Raw genomic sequence first — 23,652 nt, 5'->3', positions numbered from 1 at the left:
AATAATGGAGGTCTATGGCGCCCGAGACAGAAAGGTCTACAAAAGTCCACAAAAACTTGTCAATATTCCTCCATACTGCTCGTCCAATGTAATCCAAGTGTCCTGAGTGGGTAGCATCCAGAATTTACTCGAAACGAAGTCATTTAGAACGTTTTAGAGCCTAAACAGTAGTGTATAGGATTTCCTAATAGCGCCCCCATGCGCGCTCACGATTCTACGGAAGCCGGCAGACCAAACCAGCGCATTCAGCTCGGCAAAGAACTCATGCTCTTCCTCAACACTGAAGTCCTCAGACATTTTTCTTTCGTTGTTTCTTTCTTTGCACAGGTAAACAGCACATTTCTTCTTCTACGCTTGCATTATCGGCAGACCAGACGCTGAATGCGCACTTCCTTCCGGTTTGGTCTGCCGGCTTCCGTAGAATCGTGAGCGCGCATGGGGGCGCTATTAGGAAATCCTATACACTACTGTTTATGCTCTAAAAACATTCTAAATTACTTCGTTTCGAGTAAATTCTGGATGCTACCCACTCAGGACACTTGGATTACATTGGACGAGCAGTATGGAGGAATATTGACACGTTTTTGTGGACTTTTATGGACCTTTCTGTCTCGGGCGCCATGGACCTCCATTATTTGAATGTCAGCAGACAGCAAGAAGCCTCCCAGATCTCCAGATGCATTTGAGATATCAAAAAAGTACTCCAGAGTGTTGTTCAGCATGGAGGTGAGTAGAAAATGAAGGCTAATCATGTTTTGGGTGTACTATTCCTTTAAGTCTGATGCTGCTTTATAATTTTTTTTTTTTTATCACGGAGGAAAAGATGATATAAGCAAATACAGGCAAAGCTGTAGCTTTGTTTTTAAAAAGCTTTACAGCAATATCTGACTCTAATCCAACAGGATGAAGAAGCAGTTCTGAAAGTTTCCTTAACAATGAAAATGTGACTCTGCTACATAACCAGCAGAAGTCTTTAGAATTTAAGATTGGGGCTGGAAAATTAACTGCATTTACAATTTAATCTGTCTTTTAAAGATTGGAATTTCAAATTTGCAGATTTTTATTTATGTTACATTTAACAGGAGTAAGAGAGAGAATTTATCACTGCACCTGTTTAGGTAGCAGTAATAAAGCTAAAATGGGTTTAACTTTGTGGTTGTGCTTTATCTCTAAAGAAGGGGGGCGTGTGCAGACTCAAGTATTATAATAAAAAACGTTCGGGAATTTTAAAAATAGACTCTATACCAGTAAAACTTGTTTGTTAGCTACATTCTGCAACATAATCTCAACAAGGACTGATATTTAAATCAACATGCAATTCTCTTGAATTAACTATTTGATTAGAGATATAAAAAAAATATCAAATAACTTTTTTCTCATTAGATCTTTTGTACAGCATACATGTATAGCACATTGCTTGGGCTTAGTGTAGAGGAAAACCTACATAAAAAAACAAACAAAAAAATTAAAAATCACAGAATTTTTGGTGCAATTTTAATTTAGACAAAAATTGCACAAAAACCAATTGGTGAACACAGTCAGCTTCTTTTTAGCTCAATTGGTCCTGAATGATTAAGAAGTCTGATCTTTATCTGATAAGTGAAGTGCAGCCAGGTCACACTGCGCACATCATTCTATCTAGTGAGGTAGTTACTCAGAGAAGACAAAGTAAGACGTTTTCAGCATCTGTGAGAGGTGCAGCAAAAAAGCCAATTAAAAGCAAAATATATTTTTGACAGAATGATATAGTCTGTTAATTTAGGCTGCTACAGTAAGAGTTACGTGCATGCACATCATTCTGCTCCTCTGACTTTACAGCATAGGAAAGCCATCTGTACCTTCTACACAATATTAATTCCTACCAACCTTGGGGACAATACAGCTATTTGGCAAAGGAGCATTCATCGAATACTAGCAAGGTTAAATGTTTAACAGCAAAGTTTCACATTTTTATCTTTTGAAAAGTCCCCCTTTTGAGCAAAAGGTCTCTACACTCTATAGGGAGAATTATGACTACAATATCTCTTTTTTTTAAATAAGGTGCTTAGATTATTTTTGTTTGATTTTAGGTTGGTAAAATCCTGTTAAACATTAACTACTCTGTCACAAATACCCTGTTATAAATTAATATAAGGAAGGACTGGTCTAAGGAGAAAGCTAAAAAGAAATGCATTGATCCTATTTATATAATTGGAAGAGAAATCCAAGTCGTCTAAAATTAGCCTCAGTGCGTATACGCTTTCCAAGAAACACATATTGGTAGCCATCCACAAATCTCTGGGTAATCTGTAAGAAGCCCAATGCAGTAAAAGTTGACTATTAAGGATGTAGAAATACACTATAACATTGCTAAGGCAATATGACAAAAAAATTCATTCTGATCATATGAGAGCATTATGGTTTTTGCTTTTTAATATAGGAAATTACATTTTTATATTTAATGAAATAATAAACTAATAAATAATAAACAACACTTTCTCTAGAAAAGTGAAGCAGCAAGGAACATGCTGTAATAATGATATGGGTAAAGGACATAATATAATGCTCTTAATAGCATCAGCCACCTTTTGCTGCCAGTGTTGAATTTTTTTTTATTTTCCAATCTTTTTAATATCTGACCAAATCAGCAGGACAGACCCTAAAAGATAACTCAGTATTGGCTGGGAAATACCAGATTGCTACGACTCCAACAAGCACAGCAGTTTGTATGAGAGGAAGCACCAGGTTGCAGTCGCTCTGTTTTGTGGAGTTAGACACTTGAGCTTGTGGAGAGCATAGAGTAGAGAAAAGAATGGGAAAAAAAAAAAAAAAGAACCGGGCAGATGTAGCCGTCGGGGATAGAGGGGCTTTTTCGGACTCCGGGTGTGTGCACAAAAGAAGTTTGAAGTGGGATAGAAAGGGATTCTGGTCACCTAAAATCAAAGCAGGGCGAGAGGAGAGAAGTCGGGGGTGGGTACCCTATAAAGCTGTGCCAAGAAAACAGAGTGGAGGGGCTGAAGATACACAAGCAAACCAAATCCCCACATTCAAAAGCTTTCAGAGCACATTCCTTCACATCACGTAAACCATGCAGCCAGTATGCAGCAAAGACAACACAGGGTTATAGTAGAGGCTGGGTGTGGGACCAAAGACAAGGTTGCAAAACCAGAAAGTTCAACTTAAACCAAATTTCAAACCAAGTAACAAAATGCAAATGTCTATCTGGGAAACAACCTTCTACCCCACCCACATCACTACTATCAGCAGTAGTGGCAAAATGTATTTGCCCAACTCTTTTGTTCAAGATTTGTCTTTCACATTCCACCTGCAATGCAAAACCACAAATATTCTCGTCCATCCAGGACACCAGGGTAGCAGAAAAGTACAGGGAAAAAAATCCTCTAATTTGCTACACACCCACCTGTGGTATTGTGTCTGCAGGAACTGAAACTCCTCCTTGATGCGGTCCAGAGTTTCTGGATAGGTTAGTTTCAGTGACTGGGGAGTCCCTGAGGCTGCTGCTGCTGCTGCCGCTGCTGCTGCCACCACTGAGGCTGAGGAACCCGGGGGTGGCTGAAGAGGCGCCTGAGAGGGTAAACAAAAAAAAGAAAAAAGAAAGAAATCCAATTTATATTTGCTAATAAGAACCGCGTATACATTTATAAATGCAGGGCAGTTGCCAAAAGGGAGTCATTGTTAGCATCTTCAAATCCAGTCAATAGCTGCCTGATAAGTTGTGATAACACTTGAAGATGTTTTTCTGGAAAATGAAAAGTGGCAATAAAACAGCGAAGAAAAGAAAAACATCATCTGGAAGGCATACAATGTACTTGCCAACAATGCCACTGCAGATTAGTTAGCTATAGAGGGGCAGCCTAATGCAGATTTGGTCATTTCTCACAGAGACAGGGCTGAATAGGTCAGCAGTACTTGGATGCACATTTAGACTTCCCAGCCAAATGAACAGAGCTTATCTAAATCTGGAAAGGGTAGCATAGAACACAGTTGGAGGGGGGGTGGGGTGGATCGGTTCAGGGATGCAAAGAAAAAGCATCTCATCTTTGCTAAACACCCACCCCCACCTCACTCCTGTAGATGGTCTCTTGTCTCTGCAGGGTGCACAGCAATTAGGAGAATACAACTGTAGGGGTAATGCTGCAAGACAGGCAGACAAAAGGGAGCTGAGAGACGGTCTAAGAGGGTGGTCGGAGCGGTCCGTCTGTCTGTCTGTCTGACTGTGTCAAAATAAGGCGAGAGCAAAGGCAAGCTGTTTCTGGGACAGCTGGCTCACAAGCTTGAGCGACATGTAACAAGATGATGGTGATCATTTACTCGACACATTCTATTGTTATATCATCTGATGTTACAACAATAGTAAGAATCAAAAGATAGAACCAGAAAAATGCTTCGTTCAGGATATTTTCAAACAATCCAAAAAGCAGCAACTCAGCAATTATTATAATGAACATCAAAGGACTAACGAATATACTACCAGATTCAGCATATTAAATTCACTCTTATAGCAGAAGTGTAGATTAATGTAAATTGTCCTAATAAAAAAAACTTACATGAATAATGCTAAACTAGTGCCACGTTTAAAGAACAGCACTAACAATTTAAATTTCTCTTTATCAGAGAAGCATGTAAACAAAAATACAGCCTCTATTTGGAAAAGTCACGTCATTTTTTTAAATTAAAGCAGCCAGGATAAAACCGTTACAAGTGCCATACAAATACCAAAGTCGTCATGCTGCAATGTGTCTCTGTAAGAGATTATTATTAAGTGACTTACTTCCCGTCATCGGTTTTCAAAAACATCTTAGGAAATTATCTGCATTTTATTTTGGATTGTAGGAAAATATTCTGCATTTTTCAAATCAAAGTGTGTAAAATATCCTTATAATTTAAGTGACTGCTTCTTCTTTTTTTAATTTGTTAAAATCTGTTATCTTTCTGAGGTAAATACTTGCAAAATATTTAATTACCACTAAAAATGAAGAGGTCTTGGGAAGTGTTGGCCTAGTGGGTTAGAGCAGTGCTTAGTGCTCAGGGCATTGCACTTTGAATCCTGAACCTCTGAGTTCAAGCCCCACTCCCACAGACTCCCACTCTGGGTCCCTGAGCAAAGACCCTTCACCCCCACGCTGCTCCCCAGGCGCCGCACAATGTCAGCCCACTGCTCCCCAAGGGGATGGGTTAAATGCAGGGGGGTCATTTCGTTGCTCTGTACTTGTGACAGTGTAATGATAATAAACGCTGGGGGGGAAAAGTCATGGGTGCGAACAATGGTGTGATTTGTCATCATACAGCTACTTTAAATTGATGACAGTATTTGGTCACACAGTATTTGGTGACAACTAAGTAAGGAAAGAATAAAAATGAGCTATTATGTAATTATGCCACAAATGAAAAAAATTAGCTGACAGTTATTACATCCATACATAATCTGTATATTGGTTACACCAATACTGCCATAGTAGCATCCCTAAAAAGATCTGAAAACCAAATCTCATGGCTGCCAAGGGCCAGATGAGCAAGATCAGAGTTCAGATGAGCTATAACGCTTAAATATAGAGAACCACAGAGAAAAAGAAATTGGATGTTACATTCATTTAAAGTGGAGGACATAAGATTCGCCGTTAGAGTGCCATTAGTGTAGCTTTTATGTATCCAAGTGCGGCTTAAGACAACAGTTCTATATTTACGTACTTATTACACAGTCAAAATCAATGACAGTATGGTGAATAAAATGTAAATTGACCGGAGGGATGACAAAACATGGCAGGGGTGAGTTTCTTCGGAAAGAAACCTGTTTCTTCTGGACAAGTGGAAGAAAGGCCAGGTAATAGATCATATATTGGAGAACTGAGATAGTTCCATTGAAAAGTCAACTCACTATATCCACCAGGCTACATAAGGAGAAATCTTTATGAGAATGCACACAGAGAGACAAATTAAGAATTTATATAATTTATTAATTCTATGTACCGTAATACACATCTATTAGTCACAAAACTTGCAAAGTTACAACTGTGTTGAAACACTGCAACTACACATATAGAACAGCAGCAATATAGCAGTAAAATACAGTTCAGTAGTGCAGCTCATTCTTGCCACATACCATTCGTAAACAGCGTACGAGTTTTGAAGGCTTTGCCACGACAAGACGGTTCCTCAACTTTGTGTGAATCAGGGAAACTTGAGAAAATCTGTTTTATTTCTTCTGCTACTCCTGCTCCCAAACCACCCTGGTTTATAGATATTGAACCCCAGCTGAAGGTTATTACTGGATTTAGGCCTGCTTAAGGCAAAATATTCACCAAAAGAAACAAGGTTTTCCAGTAAATTTGACCTTCCAAGTTTCTTCTGAAAGAAACTGGAAGAAACCGTTTCTTCCGGCTAGAAAAAAAACATGGAAACATTTGGAAACTGCCATCCAGAAGAAACTTCCAACCCTGGAACATGGTGCATTCAACACCCAAAAAAAAAAAAAAAAAAAAGATAAACTAAGCCTACTTTCACACTGCAAGCTTTAATGCTTAATTCCAATTTTTTTTTCTGTGAAATCAGATTCTGTTGCATGGTTGTTCACATTTCCCAATATGCGACTTATATGTGGGAACTGCCTTCACACAACTGATGTGTCCTGCATGTGCGGTAAAGGATGCAATTAAGTCAAAAGCAAGTGTTCTCTGTGTTTAATGGAAGTAATTATGGATGGTACTGCTGGAACACATCTTTCATTTCTTTCCCAACCTCAGCCAGTGCATACACTAAATATTTTCAAGAGGGTCAAAAATAAAAGACTCCTCTCTACATTATCGTCTGCCATAGTTGTCTTTCTTGCCGCTTCTGCGTAGCAAGATGCAGAATAGGAACTTTAATGATGCGCAGGTCGTTTTTGAAAAGATCAGAAATGTGTGTTGTTCAGACTGTCATGAAATGATAAGATACAGGTCGAATATGGGGAAAAAAATAAAATTGGTTTTGGGTCACTTAAGGGTGCTGTGTGAACTTAACCTGAGATGGAACATTGCTGGGACGATGTACTTGACAGAAGGACAGGAAAACCAATTCAGAACAAAGAGGAGCCCCAGGTATTATGGGTAGGGAAATGGATTTAAAGAGTAAAAGTATTACTAAAATTGATCAACAATAAGAACACTTTTTTTTTTTTTTTAATAAACAGGTTAGGAAAGAATGAAAAATGTCTTTGACAGGAGAAAAAAAAAACAAGTTAGTAGAAGATTAGCAATGACCTCATTGTTCCCCTTTCTTTTTAACAAGCTGCTCTCAATCTGTCTGCCAGATCCCCACCAAGAGTACTGGGAAACACACCCATAATTTAACAATGCACATTTAGCCCCAACATTACACACACCCCGCCAATGCCTTCTCAAACTTGCTCACACATATGCAACCCTCATATCTGATAAGAAAACATGATAAAATACATCAACTCTCTTCTCATATTTTTTTCCCACAACACTGATGTGAACAATAAATCTATGGGCAAAAAGCAAAGAGCTTCATGGTTTTCACTTCCCTCTTTCCTCATGTATTTTGTAAATGATTTTTCCATTTGTAATAAAAAGATAATGGTTAAAAAAATTAATTATACATGAATAAAAATACAATAAAAACAGAATTAGATTTTTTTTTTTTCTTCATTTCAAATTCTAAAAACAATAATTAATTTTGAAGATGGAGAGGACTGCAAACTACTTCAAGCAAAGTCACTTGGTAACAATCCAGGCACCTAGCCCTTCAGCAGCACACATCAGCCCTTCCCTACCTCCTTATAACACGTGTTATTAGTCAGTGCCCACTTCTAATCTGGCAAACTACTGAGCTGCCTCCAAAGTGAGAGGTCAAGCCAATAAGATGACCTGATGACCTCAGGGGAATAGATCTGTGAAAAGAACCTCACCTGATAATCCAACAGCCAGTTATTCAGGCCCTCCAAGCTTGAAAGCAAACAAGAGAAACACCATCTGTGCACGAACAAACCTTAACCTGAAGGGAAATTACTGTTGAGAAAATCAGGGGACAAGTCTTGTTGCAGTGCATGAACCTGAAAAATAAGCTTACCTAACTGGTTTTGACTGTAAAGAGGAGATTGTAAAGATAATTAATTTAGATCACAATATAAATCTCAAGCAGAACATGTCTATCACCTGCCCCACTTTGATTTATTCTGTTCAAATAAGCTAGCTAAGGAGGTTTTGCCTCAGTTGATACAGGTTGACTGTGTACCTATGGTAGAGTTTGTTATCCAATCAATCCTTGTTTACTAAAGTCCCATTATTCACCCACCTCCACCAAAGAGGCCAACATAAACTCCTTCCATGAACTTCTCTAAACATGAAATTAACTACCGTACACAAATCTCCTTTACTACCTTCACTGCCCCTGAGATGCATTAAGATACCCATTACTTTTAAATTGGCTTGTAGCCTGGTAACCGGTAAACTTCTTAATTTAGAAACAGCCATCAAGCTTTTTGAGCAAATATCAGAGTAATTAATCAGCATATATCAGCTTGCATTATCCTAAAAAGAGCAGAGTATTGAAAGCATATAACAATCTATAGAATAGCAGAGTTTATTTGAAAAATGCCACTAAATTCATTAAGTATTTATTTGCTTTTCTCTCTTTAGATCATTTAAATAAACAAATTTGATCAATGTATTCATTTTTACCTTAAAAGGTATAGAGCAGGGTTAACCAATAAAAAAATCAATGTGGTCTGAATAAAGAAAATTAACCACCAGTAAAGTCCGGAGACATTTTTGATTATAATCTGTTCCTCTAAAAAGAATTTAACACTGAAATAAAATTAGGTTTTTATGCATCAATAAAAAAATAAAAAAATTAGATTTTTTTTCCATTTTATAATTCATTTTTCTTTCTTTCCATCATGTGTAACATGGTTCCAGAGGGCTTTACAGTACAAACAGGCGCAAGTGAAATTAGACACTGCCGTCGGACAACATGATTTATTTTATAAATGTTTTAAATCAGGTTGGGTCCGGATTAGCCAGCAGGTGGTTCCGGATCTACACCGCTGTGCGCTTATCCATGACCTCTGGTAGAGGATGATCTTTTATCTTCGGGTGGATCATCTAAATAAGTGGTCCTCCTACTTGTCAATCATTCTGGTGATATATTTACGTAAGGCCGTGCTATGTGCATGTCCCATTAGCTAACTTTTCTGTGCATGTGCACTTTCAGGCGTATATCTGTGGTGAACTACAATTTTGAAAAATCGTTCAAGCTTTTTCACCGCTGTGCTTTGAAAATGGCTAAGGGTCGTAAAAGAAAAAATTTCTACAAAGGGTATGAGAAGAAAAGAAAGGCCTCAGAAGAAGCAGATATATCCTGGAATGCTTTGCGTGGAGAGCTCTTCTCGAAGAGCATTATGGGATTTGCTGTCCACTGTCGCTACCCGACAGTGGTGACTAAGATGGCGCAGGCACCACGCAGTGGTGGAGGATTTACGTGACCAACAGGGAGCAAAAAGCAGTGATCATCCATCTGAACAGTAAATTAAAATGAGTTCGCTATAAAGTCCACTATATAGTCCCCGCTCTATATAGTGATTGAGGGATTTAGGGGTTAGAGCAGATGTTTGGACACGGTAAGCTTGCATGAGCCATTAGAACATCAACTTTTAAACTGAGCATGCCGGAGGAGAAATGGGCTCGTGCATGCTCTCACACTGATTTAATAGGCGTTCCCTCTCGGGAGCAGATACATGGTTGTACATGTGCATTTTTTTTTTTTAAGTCGGGTCTTTTAAAAAATTCGACAAATTACTCCACAACACTTTTAAGCATCTGGGTTAATACAATATATATTGCAATAGGGATTTGAACAAATAATTGACTTATGGTTATTGAAATCTTTTGATATCTGTCTTCTACTAACAGGTAGATATGCATACGTTTATTAATGTGTAAAAGCATTTTTGTCATTTTAGTCAGTATTTCAAATGACTGGTACAACTGTTAGAATTATTACTTCTATTTTAATACAGCATATGGGAAAAAAATGTTTAGCCTTTAAAGTAATGGAAAACTCCTTTTGATGCAACAGAAAACTCAATAAAAAAGTTGCTTATTGATTCATTGTCAGTTGATTGACAGTATCAACTTTAGATGAATTTATTTTATAAATTGCATCCCTTATTGTAATAATTGCTTATTAGTTTGTGCCTGTTTCACCCATATTTAAATGCTCCTAGTTTAATGTAGTTCAAGAGAAATAAAAAAACAAAAACAGTAGCTTCTACATAATATGACCAAGCAAAACATTATTGGCTGGGCCACTAAGGTTTCTACATTCACTTTGTAAGGGTTAACCATTTTAATCCAAGTGAGCAAGACAAGAACACTCTTGCTTAAATCAAAAAGCAAGTGAAAAGATCTGTTTGATATTATCTGTTTGATAATATTCCCAAAACACCTACTGTTTTCACATTGAAAGAACCTGTGGTACAAAGATAAATTCACCTATGATTTCACGCCATGTTTCTACATAATTGGTTATTTTCTTTTGAAAGTTGTAATTGTTCCTGCCTTTCAAAGTTCACGTAGGTCATTTCGTGCGCACGCATTAAAATGGAGATCTTAGAGTTTATCCAAATATGATTGTGTTAAAACTGAAAAGGATTCTAAAGCTTTTAAACATTAACAGCACAACCTTCCCTGAATTAAGCCAACCCTGTTTCTGATTTATGTTCCCTCTGACTGTACCACAAGTACCAAACCACCATGAGTTCACATCCGTGGTTTAACCCTCTCCCCACCCTCAAAACATGTGCACACACATTAAATTCTGAGACAACACACCCACACATGCTCTCTGCTAACTTTGAGTGGATCTGTGCATGATGCAGTTTTCCACAAGTATTTATAGGCACACATGCACCTTGTTGCAGTCAGACATGTTCACAGAGTTCTTCTGTCAGCTCTGTAAAGCTTTTCAGTTTTATTATGGAAAAAAGCCACCAGTTTTAAATATATTGCAGCCATTTTCTTTTATTTAAAAAAAGCATCTTTTGCAGATCAGAATTTGTGGGATTTTTATGAAATACAGGCACAACCAGTTTTTTATTTTTTATATCAAACCCCCAAATTGCCATTGATGTAATGGACCTCAATTTGAGAGAGAGAGTAATTCCTTACACATCACGTCTAGTGTCAAGTCGGAGGGGGGAAAAAAAAAAAACAAATAGCATGATATATTTATATATATTTTTCAAGAATGAGTATTGCTCATTTTATATCTACAGTCTCTTTGTGGGCAATTTGAAAGGGGAGGAGAATCAGGAAACTCTATAAAGTTATAAGTTGTAGTTAAAGATGAACAGGGAGCGAAATGTCTGAGAAATATTAATTTTTGTCAAAATAGAACAGAACGGATCCTAGAGAACATAATTCCTAAAACCCAAATTAGTTAGCATGATTAGCTTTTAATCAGTCAATTCATTTAAAAAAAAGAAAGCAACTTTATTGGAAGGCAGATGAAATTATAAAGGGGATAAAGACCCAGAAGGGCAGCATATTCTGAAAGGTTAGCACCAGATTGATGTCAGCTTATTTTGCTGTCATTTATATTTTGGAATCCCGATATGGCATTTACATCGCTGCTCCCTGCTTTCCTGGTAAAGTTTATTCCTTAATTAAAAGACTGCTTGCTTACAGATTCAGGTCCGTTTCCTTCGACTGGACCAAATTTATGTTTCACTCAGCGGAACAAATGATTTGATGCTGGCTCCCTTCAAATGGCTCAACACATTAGCATGGCCACTAATTACAGTGAATACCCACAGAACTGAACATCAGAGTAAAACACACACAAAGCTCTCCCATGCTCCCTCTTCTCTCCATCAGACAATCAACAAGGATGCAATGACAAAAAGTCTGACTCAGACTAGTCTTTGGATGCGTCTGTAAAGGAAACGAAAAGAACATCAACACGTATCAACTATTTGCTCAGACTATGTAACCTGTCTTTCCTTAAAGCACTGAAGTCTCACCTCAAAACTTTTATGTAGTGCCAGTCATTTGAATCGTTAAAACCAGCACACACACCCCTATGCAGACCTCTGACGTCTTCACCTCCCCCACCGTACATCAAGTAGCCATCAGCTTGGCCTACTGCCTAGAAAATCTGCCAGTAATGTCCCAATGATTACTCCACACAGAGGGTCTATGCAGCCCCTATTTCTTTAATGCCATACAGCTTTTCATTTTCAGCCCCCCCTCCAAATCATCATCTTCCTCCTGCACGCATCATTTTTCAAATTTTCCTGCTGTCAGCCCACATTAGCAAAGCCCTACGATTTGTTGCCTGCCTTAATTGCTGAAGCTGCCTCCTTTGAGTAGGCAACACCCCCTCAGCTCGTTTGTTCCTTCCACTGAGACGCACTTCTGCAGGAGCTTGTGTAAACCTTCAGATTCTTTTTCTTCATTTCCCCTGGCCTTTTCTTTGCTTCTCCCTAATTGCCGGCTGACCAAAGTGGGCAGGCTGCTGATCAATAACTGCACTCTCACCGCTGGACAACAGTGGGGATAAAGAGCTAAAAGCATGCGAGGAGCCGGAGAGGAACGGCTTGATTTCTGCTGGCACTAATGTTTGAGATTCATATTGGTCTCTTAAAGTCCCAAAGCCTTCAATGACATTAATCTGACATGATTTCAACAGTGTTACACCATCCAGATATTTAAGGCTAGAGCAACAGCTGATCTGATGTCCAAAGAGGATGTAAAATGGCACAATATATTGAATTGCAATGGCTATCAGTATAAAATATGTGTAGTATTAAATGTTTTTCTATGAAACACTTGGTAGTCTGCCATGGATTTATACTCCAAAATAATCAAGGTGCCAAAACATTTTATTCATTAATGATGATTCAATGTTTCATTTAATGCTTCATTTAGTGCCCAGATGCTGAGGGAATGTCCTCACTATTCTGCTTTTATTTTATTGTTTAATTCATGTTAAGTACCTTAAATTGTATTTGTACTGAATTGTGTTATACAAATAAACTTGCGTTGCATTGCTATATAGTGGGTAAGAATATATATACGAACTGTGAAATGTAAATAGGGATGATTTAACAATTACTTTGATATTTGATTTATATACTGATTTTATATTTTCAATTAATCAATTGATAATCACATAGAAAAAGGTGCTAAAGAAGACCATATACCGATTTAAAACTGCTGAAGTTAAAACTAGTATAAACTATAATATACTTATGTTCTTAAAGGACCATTCACTAACCATGACATTAACAATAAACAACATTTTTCATGGTAAATTGGCTGTAACTACCTTAGATGATCACATCTGATTCAAATTTTAGAGTGGTGGACACCCAAAGAGAGCATTGTATAGTGTGAGAAACATGGGCTGAATTACAATCATCCATCATTGGAGTATTTCATAATACTAAAGTAATAAAGTTTTTGTTGTAACTTCCACCTCTTTAATCTCCCTTTTATTGTCCAACAAAAAATAACATTGAAGTGATGGGAAACTATTGTAATGTTTATTATAACTAGGAACACAAATTTTCTTAAGTGTTATTTATCATTTTAACACCAAACTAACATGACTTGTAAAACTCCCAAAAGTAACATGCTGGAAAACATTTCAAAACCTACATTCCAGTTATGGCATTAAAAACACACACAATCACAAATTAATAAAAAAAAAAAAACATTTAGGTCTATATTGTCCATCCTTGATATTGACAAACATCTAATCTTAAAATAATAGAAAGGCAAGACAATTCACATTTTTAATAGGGGGTCTGATATGTTTCAATTTTCAAAATTCATGATAATTTTTACAAGGACTAAGCAATGCACAAACTGATTCGAGTTCAATTTATTTTCTCAAACCGTATAATTTTTTTCACCAAACACTGATTAAATAAAAAAAAAGCATGGCAGAAAAGATGGGAGAACTGAACAGAAAATGAAGGGATTACAAGATTATCCCCATTAATGGACCGACTCATTTGTCCCCAACCTTTAACCAATTAGTCAACTCAAAGTAAAATATGCACAGGGCTTACAGATTAATTATCTTTTTTAACCGATTTGTACCAACACTTAATCCCAACCCACTTCCATTTACTAAACAATTTCATATCATTCAAATTAAGGCCTTCAGTTATTGCTTCTCTAAAATCTGGTCTAAATCTTTTTGCTCATATATAGCACTTTAATGGCCTTCTAAATGGCAGAATTCTGATTGTTCCAAATGGTGCCACATCCCAAACTGGACATGCATCTCATGTCTTATTTAATCTGACTTCTACATCATTGTCCCAACTATGACGATGCATCTGCAGACTGCAGATCCAGTTACTGCTCAAAAAAAGGAGTGGACTATTACATCAATAATTATTTCGGTAAACAGTGAACTGCTGTGCGATGTCTGCTTTGTATGTGCATGTGGGTCACTTTAAGGTCTAGAACCATTCAGAAAGAAAGCTGATGGCAATATAAACATTATTACAAATGACTATGTATAAAAATTTTATTTAGCAAATAAAAAGAAAAAACATTTTCTTAACATGTTTCAGCCTCAACACATGGTAAGAATTTATCTAAATGATAATGACACAAAAGGCAAGTCAAAAACTTCTGTAGGATGCAATAAATGTGTGCCTGAAAAAGTGTGGACAGTAACTAAAAATGAATGAAATGTTAAAAGGGATAAAATCAAAGCCCACCGACACAGGGAAGGAAAGAAAAATTATTTAACTACAATTACTTATCAAAACAAAAGTTTTATTAGATTGAACTTTGTTTTATCTGATTAACTGACGATGCATGCTTAGACAGACCTTCTTTCAGTGTAGTAATGTTTTCGCTATACAGAAGAGGGCAACACTGTTCATCCTTATTTAGAGTCAGAACATAATTATTAGAGAAATAATTTAGCCTTTTAAAACAGAAGCCTGATTCAATGCAAACAGAGCATGAGCTTTTCCCATTGCAACTAAAAGCCGACTGTTCTCTGGCTTAAACAAGTTTTTTGGCCAGTGGGAACGGGTGCACTGCATGTTGAACTCGGCGCCCAGAGATGGTGCTGGTTGGACATGTCTATCTGGGAGAAGAACAAGAACTCCCTTGCATGGAGTATGTGCAGTGCTCAAGGTTGTGGTAAATCAGCTTGTAGATGCGCTCGTAGCTTTGCGTCAACAGCAGGATTTGTCCACAAACGCCTCACAAGAGCTAACAGAATATTTTAAAATGTTTGATTTTCTCCCAATCTTACGATTCCTGATCAAAGGGGTCATGAAAGGCTAATTGCCCCCTCATTACCCCCTGAACACCAATGCTACGTTCACACTTCAGGCCTTGAATGAAGGCTCAATTCCGATTTTTTTGCAAAATTCAATTTTTTTTGCATTGCCGTTCGGATGAATCCGACCTGGCCGTTCACACACAGGTCACATTTGAAAAGATCAGATTCGTATTGGGTTCAGGACCACATAGCCAAGTGGCCTGGATCGGATTGGAAAAATTCAGATCTGTGTTGTTCAGACTGCAATAATAAGATCAGATCCAGGCAAAAAAAAAAAAAAAAAAATCGGATTTGGGTCACTTCAGGCTGCAGTGTGAACGTAGCCTAAGTGAGGCAGGATGCAAGATGAGGCTGAAATTCGGCCCGATCAAAAAAAAATTTGCACGCAACTGGAAAGATCAGCCCCGAAAAGGGCAAAAAAAATAATAATTGTATAGCGTATTCCCGGCATAACTTGTTTCCTTAAGATCTCACATTGCCCATAATGACAGGTGGAGGAGACGGCTTGAATTTTCTCCTCCTCCCTCTTCTTTTTGGTAGACACTTTTTCTCTTATGACCCTTGGCCATTTTCAATTAACCTCGGTGACAAAGTCAAGCTTCAATGACTCTCTGAAACCGTAGCTCACCACAGATATACGCCTGAAAGTGCGCAAAAAAAGATAGCTAACAGGACGAGCACGTAGGACGGCCTTACGTAAATGTATCACCAGAATGATTGACAATTAGGAGGACCACTTAATTGGATGATCCATCCGGATATAAAAGATCATCCTCTATACCTTTTTAGTGCTTCATTCTATTTGCATGACTGGATCTGAGGATAGCTGCAACTATTCTTCCTTCTTTAAGGTTTCAAACATACTGTATTACCCCACCTAAGGAGCTGGAGTAAAAAATCTGGTGTCTTAATCTTATTAAATGTTTTGAGCATAATTGAATTCCTCTGTGTTCTGAAAATCGTGTTTTGTTAAATTGTGATTATATCACAAATGCAATTAAATGCCCAACCATAAAATGTAGACTAAAATTACTCCTGCAAACATTAGAGGCAAAAAATGGAGTTTGATTGACAGACAGAGAAACTAAAGTTCTCTCAAAAAAAGGTCATCCAAAGAGGTAGCAGAGTTACCGGTACTCCAATGTTCAGCCACCTTAAACAGTGCAATTCTACTACCACACAAGAATGACTTGCATCTCTTCTGCCCACACCAGAAAATATGCTTTCTGTTGATATTGTGGCACATTAAAAAAGGGAGAGGCTTCTTTTGTTAACTGTTTTGTAAGTGGCCCATTTAGAGCTTACAATATGAAAATTGGCCCATTTCATTCCTCAAATAACTGATATCTCTAATATAAAGCTTTTTGTCCAATATACTTGCTGATAATTACTTCTGTATTCTGGTTTACATGAGCAGGTAAATATCAGCATGCACCATCCAAAAGCAACGTGTTTTAAATAAAGTATGCTACAGATCAACAGATCCTTCCTTGGTACAGAACAGTAGCAGATCTGCAGCATCAACCCTTTAATCCATGCACTTATCTAGACAATTTTGCAGGAAAGCATGGAAATACTCCATTGCATTTGTAAAAAAAATTGGTACAAACTGCTTTTTTTTTTTTTATTTGGTTGGATTTCTCTGTGAAAATGCCAGATTCCCAGTGTGAATTAAATATCTACTTGACAGTCCTACGTCTTATTTTTTTTCTTTTGCACAGTGCCTTTATGTAGCGCATACATACACTGATGCCACTTTAAACACTGTTGAGTGTGTAAGCTTGAGGATACGACAGCATATTGCACTTAACCTCACAATTTCACATGGAAATGGAGGTGAAAATTGTAGGGCCAAGTAACCTACTTATAGTCACTTATTTAACGTGGCATAACATTATGAAGAGTAGAGAATCAAAGTAAGATTTTCAGAGGGAAAGAACCAACAACACTGTAGAAGAACAACAGTGTTCTATTTGCTCTAAAGTTGAGGGCATTGTGTACATGCACATTGAAATTCTCACACTTCTAAGGCATGTTTGGAGTTTAACAGCTTCAGGAAAAGAAATGCAAAGATGCCACATGTGTAAATAATGGTTTTCATTTTTTGGATACCAACATCTATATATAGTTAATCACCTTTAATATAATGTTTAGGCGGCACCAGATATGGGTAACAGCATGATCTTCCAAAATAAAGGAAGAAATTAAAAACAAGCAAGCAGAGGGGCATAGTTTACAACTTATATTTAGGTTGTGCCTTTCTAGCTTTGACACAAATCTCTTTAGATATAAAGAAGAGCTTCACGATATCAGGAAAACCAGTAATTTTGATACAATCACTGAAAAAGTGATATATTCTACCAAATACCAGACCTTATCTACCTCCATCGCCAATCACAACTGCCCTTATAGTCATGATTGAGGGTGAAGAAAGGTCATCAGGCCAGATGTACAATTTGCTAAATTTGCCTTTTATTGCATGTCTTTACGATTGCTGCATTGCAAATACAGATAACATCAAAGACAATTGCATCCAATATATGGTCCAGCTTTTTATATAATGCATTATCCTCAAAACGCATAAATGCATTATTTTTTCTGGAGGTAAAATAGTAATTATATTGGCTTTCTTTAAAGGCACACCCTGGACTTTGTGACCTAAAGAGTTGATGCATAGGAGTGATTTTAAATAATTCCTACACTATCAATGCTGCAAGTGGGGCTCCCCTCTTAAAACACTGACTATGTAAGTTGGGATAAGACACACCATCATTGGCCAGGGCATGTAACCTGGAAGAAAACATATCGCTTTATAGCCACATGCTCTTATATAGTCATGGAACTCAGGCTTTTGCTCTACTATTTTTCACTGGTCATGGCTGAGGCAAGTAAAAAGTGTAAACCTTATGAGGAGGCTTAAAAGAGAAAATGTGAAAGGGATCATGCACAAGGAAAAACAAGAGTCGATCTCAGAAAAGAGTTTGTTTGTTGGCGTAGGCCTAAAGAATAGGCTGGATGTCAAAACAATTCCCTTTTCTCAACTTTATTATTAGACTGGCAAGTCAACACTTTGCTCCTAGTATACAGTCACATATCTGTGTTTTTATTTTCGATGTTTAGAAGCAAAATATGGGCAGAGAAAGAAACAAAAAGCTAACCAAGACGCCCCGTCCAACCCAGTGTCTCTTCTGGTCTTTCGACAGAGCTCCCCAGAGAGCAGCAGCGTTTCTTACGACCTCTGAGCTGAAACTAGATGCCTAGTGCGGTCCCAAATCAAAAGACACTGGAGGCCTGCCGGCTGACCATTTGTTGACTTTTGCAACAGGGCTGCGGCGCTTGTGGCCACTAGGGGCGCTAAACGTGAAAGTTACAAGTCTAGTGCCCCTAGTGGCCAAAAGTTACATGGTACGCCTTTAATGAAAAGAAAAAAACTACACCTGAAATTGTAATGTACAGCTGAACTGCCCATTTAAAAATTCGAATCTTTGTCTCATTACTTTTAAGACAAATGCTTAAGAGAAAAGATGCTGTATCTTTGAGGCCCAAAAAAAAAAAAACAGCCTACTACAAACTCTGCTTTGCTTTCTATTTCTGTCTGTGTTTGCTTGAAAAAGTCATGTCAGACACATCCTGTACCCAATCAGTGCTCATCTAAGGCTTCTGGTGCTGAACTGGATCCCAAAGTTATCTGAGAACATACATAGATTCAAATAATCCTTTGGAAATTTTCTACAGGGTTCTTCTTGGCTTTGGCGACAATGTGTCCTTTATTTTTAACCAACATGTAATATGTGTCATAAAATAGTTCAAATCCGTCTCTCTTTCATAGGGGAATACTTAACAGAGTTCTCATAAAAAATATCAAGTTTCAACCTGGCACAAATAATCAGGAAGAGGTTTAGTTTTAAGGAACTATAAAGATTAGGGTTAAATTACATCCAGTTGGTTGTGACCACAAAGTCTCTTTCAGTGTTTTAAAAAAAGCAACTAAAGAACAGATTTAAAAATAAACCAATCCAGTGCTGTAATTTGATTAAAGATTTGTGGGCAAATGTGCTAAATATTTATGCAGCACAGGGGTCCGCTTCTTTGAAGCATTCGATCAGCCAGTGATGACAGGTCACTGCCACCCTTGCATTTACAGAAACTAAACAGTTTACCGGGTTGAGTGGTCCTCGACAGCGAGGCTCAGACAAGAGCTGCTGACGGCCTGAGCACATGTAAGCGTTGAGATCTGCGGCGAGCTAAAACAAAACGTGGGGGCTGTCGGTCAAAACGTCCCACCCAGGCCCACCGCAGTCTGCTCCGCTCACCCCGGGATGCCCGCCCATACATTAAGATGTGGTTTTGGAGCTCTCACAGGAGCACAGCGTGGAGAGGCTGGATGAGAGGGATCGGGTTTACAGTGCAAACCGCAGACCCACAGTCTGCCTCCTGCGCTGTCTTCCTGCACTTTAGCTGTACTAAACACACAGCTGCTGGTGTGTGCTGTATGATTGGGAAAATGGGGTGGGGGTTCAGAATGCTTTTATCAAGCAAAACTAACTGTGGTTGGAGAAATGGTTTAAGACTTATAACAGGGAAGGAATAACAATATTTTTATAAACAAGCATATCTTCCTGGTTTCATGTTGGATAAAACCCATATTTGTAAGTTGTAAGTCACAGTGAGCCTGTACTGATTTCAGCACACCAGCAGGAAACTCAAAACACTGCTGAGGGCGGATGGAGGGTGGCATGATAGAAGAGGGTTAGGCAAATGAGCAGGGCTTAATTGATACTTCTAACAGTCAGAGGACCGGTGTTTATGTATTTGAGTCTGTTCAAAACGCTCTTCAGTTAAACTCCACTAAAGCAAATTAAGGCCATTGCAGCATGAACATTTTCTCCCTTTCTTAAAAGAGCCTTCAGATTTCACCAGAAAAAAAAAAAACAGAATATCCCCAGCTGTTAAAAAACACAGTGCGATTAAATAAGACAAAGTTTCATGTGAGATGAGCAGATCATTTAAGAGAGAGCGGCAAAAAGGTTGGTTTCCTGGATAAAAGTAAACTAGAGCTGCTAAAGATTATTTTACAAATCGATTTTTTTTTTATTGAGTAATCGGACAGCAAGGGGAAACCAGTGGAAACTCAAATGTTTCCACTTGAGGAATTCTGGATAGAGCATAATGAGAGACAAAAGGTTTTTTTTTTACAATTTCTATATAATTATTGCTCAAAGTGGGCTACTCTGTCAGCTAAAGGCATGCTTTAGAGTCTCTATACTCCATTTAACAAGTTGATTGTTATTTCAATAATCAATTATTCACCATTAATACCATTAATTGTTTCAGACCTAAAGAAAACCAAGGTTTTTCAATAACTTAAATAAACTAAAATGTCTCTTTATATTAGTTAAAGCGCTTATATGCATCTGCAGTTTTCTCCGCTTTTATGGAAGACAGAGTAAATCTACTCTCTTCCCCACCAAAGCAGATTGCCTGATTAACTAAACAGCTCTAATCAGTTAGACTCTCAGCATTATTACATACTTGAAAATAATATGAAGCAAAAATCCAAGTAACTGAATGGTGGCCATTAATGGCCAATTTTCCGATTGATTGCTGTTGAACAGAAAGACTGGAACTCAAAACTGATCTTTTAACGATTAGTAAAGGCTTCATATATTCATATTGTGCCAAATGCATCAGTAAAGTCATCATATATTGTGCCACAAATAGTAATAATTGAGAATAATTAAGGATTTCAGTTTTTAAATAGTAACAATTAAGGATAACACAGAGTTATTTATCATCAGAAAGGAAAAAATTAAACCAAGGTATTTGAATCTGCGTTTTAAGAGATGTCTGTGACTGATTAGGACTATGGGAAGGCCAGAAAGCTGTGCAGATAACAGGAAGGCTAAAAAAAAGTTCTAATTGCTTTTGAGCTTTCAATCAATATCTATAATGGAACATGGTGGTGAAAGGAGGATAGCTTTTTGAAATGCACCCACACTCACCATGCCATTACGAAATGTCAGTTTTAAAAATGTCAACTTTTAATCATTCTTTATTCTTTATGGAATTTCAGAAAACAACTATATCATAGCAATTCTTCTCCCATGCTGCATGTTCCACATATATAATGATGAATAATGGCAGGAGTCTACAACAACATACATTTTGAGTGTTGTTTAAATGTTGCAGTTCTTAAAGAGAAGTCATAATCTGCACAAAACAAATAAAGGGGAATCAAAACAAAAAAAGGTGGTGCTTTAAAAATGGCCCAGAACAATATTGATCAGTGCATCTTCAAATACACATAGCAATAAGCATGTTTACATTAAAAACAAAGCTTTAGCCTAGCGATTTTTGTCAGCATTATGAATCATCCCTGCCTTTCTATTTTACAAATAAAACATTCACATCATGTCAGACATTTTTCGTGTGTGTGTTAATGCCATGAGATGTAATGACTCAATGTTATGCAATAAGATTCTCACACCATCCATATCAAGGTTTTAAACAAGATATTTTCATTTCTACTCATAACTCCTGATTAGAAAAGACACATTCATACATTATAGTAAGTCCTCAATAGTGTGCAGATAAGCAGTAAAAGGCTGCAAGTTTCTGACCTGCTGCTGGCCCAACAACAACCATTAGATCTGCACACAAAGACAGACTGGAAAGTTGGACCTTGTTTTTTGGGGGGGCCCTAAGAAAACCAGTTACTATCTACCTGCCCCCCATAAACAAACACTTCGAAAAAATTTATTTATTTATATCCAAAATGTCCTTAAAATATGTATTAGGAAGAAAGTCTAATAGTTTGGACACTAATGAGCCAGTGGGATAAAACACCCTATACTGTTAAAATGTGGTTTTCTATGGTAAATTACCGTAACCATTGTTAAAAAGGAACAGCTATAGTTTACTTACCGGGGGTCGGTTTTGAGGAAACATTGTAGCCGCCGACGTGCGTGTTTCCCTGTGCGTGTTTTGCTTTTTCTTTTTTTTTTTAATTCCTCCTTCCTATTTTGTCTCCGTTTTCGAACTGAAAGCTTTCGTCGAGAAATAAACCAGCAAGCCAACGCGCCGCTGCGGCTTTCACAGAGGCATTTGGCCCCGTTTCAAAGATAATGGCAGAGCTAGTCTCGACTGGCTCCTTCCCCTGCTCAAGACTTCTTTGTTCTGGGTTATATCTCCAGTCCTACGCCACGCCACGCCACGCCACGCAGAGCTCAACGTGTAGTAAAGGACCGTGGGAGAGGAGAGAAGCCCCCAGATAACATGAAGCTCTCTTCCCAAGTCCTAAACTCCGCTTCCAACGAATCTGTGTTTATATTTTTTCCTCCTTCTTCGTTATATGTTTGCGCCTGATGCGTAAAGGTCGGAGTGAGGAAGAGGAGGAGGAGGAGGATGAGGAGGGGATGCGGTTATAGCTCGTGGCTTCGCAGACGGACACTCAATGCAGCCGCAGCCTCTTTTGTCTCCCTCACTGGCCTGCTCTCTTTCCACTTCTCCCATTCTACCCATCAGACCTTACATTTTAGTTGTCTTTAATAACTTAAAATAAATAAAAAAAATAGCATGAAAAAAACCTTAAGTTATTATTCCCATATCCTTCTGTGATGTGCTTTACAAAAATATTTTTATTATGTTTTTCTATATATTTTTTTGTTTTGTATTTAACAGAAAACACGATTAATAACCAGTAATGTCGCTTTTCTTCAAACAGCCTCGTGCCATTTGGAGAGAAATTGTGTACTGGTCTTGTTTAGTATTGTTTCCAGGTTCGGCTCTCATGTAATTGAAAATATATCCGCTAATATGTGATGTTTTTAATAAAAAAAAAAAAAAAGACCGAATTTCCTTATAAACAGGGGGGGTTCAAAGGAATTGTTCGGGTGATTGAATGAAATCTCCACGTGGGGCTCGGACTCGGCACGGTAAACACTATCGGAGGGAGCCAATGAGCGTCGAGAGTCCCCACGTGGGATGAGCTGACCGTTCGTTGATTGGATAGCATAGCAAGCAGCATAGTTCCGCACGTCAATCAAGAGAATCTTAAAGCAGCTCTGAGAAGTTAACCCTTTCCTGGGTGCTTGGGGTGATTGAAAATGCGAGGAGGTTGTGTGGTTGTTGTATCAAGATTCTGTGGTTTCCCCCTATTTCTCTCCACAAACCCGACGATGCATTTAAAAAACCTCAAATATATTCCTCGTTTTATGGAGATAAATTAACTTTGCAGTAACATGTGATTTGCTCTTTAAAACTGACATGACGAAACTGTTAGAATTAACCCCACCAACAAGGGATGTGTGTACACTTTCTGTATAGGAATAATGA

At 37.8% G+C, this 23,652-nt stretch overlaps 1 protein-coding gene across 7 annotated transcripts in view; it reads right to left on the bottom strand.

Annotated features, from left to right (window-relative positions):
• Positions 1 to 22,782, bottom strand: part of tle2a (TLE family member 2, transcriptional corepressor a) — a 58,463-nt gene extending 35,681 nt beyond the window's left edge. For 5 of the 7 annotated variants that reach the window (XM_038301735.1, XM_038301736.1, XM_038301738.1 and 2 more), the window contains exons 1-2: positions 22,243 to 22,782; positions 3,401 to 3,564 (exon numbers count right to left, since the gene is read on the bottom strand). In XM_038301735.1, the coding sequence (XP_038157663.1) occupies positions 3,401 to 3,564; positions 22,243 to 22,266 (188 nt within the window). In that variant the 5' untranslated portion in view covers positions 22,267 to 22,782. The remainder of the gene's footprint in view (positions 1 to 3,400; positions 3,565 to 22,242) is intronic. The other 2 variants (XM_038301740.1, XM_038301737.1) reach the window with 2 other exon arrangements.
• Positions 22,783 to 23,652: the final 870 nt, after the last annotated feature.

The sequence above is a fragment of the Cyprinodon tularosa genome, unplaced genomic scaffold (assembly GCF_016077235.1).
Source record: "Cyprinodon tularosa strain WSP-4 unplaced genomic scaffold, ASM1607723v1 ctg473, whole genome shotgun sequence".
NCBI classification, from domain to species: domain Eukaryota; kingdom Metazoa; phylum Chordata; class Actinopteri; order Cyprinodontiformes; family Cyprinodontidae; genus Cyprinodon; species Cyprinodon tularosa.
Note: the sequence above shows the minus strand (reverse complement) of the source record. Positions and strands in the feature narration are given on the sequence as shown.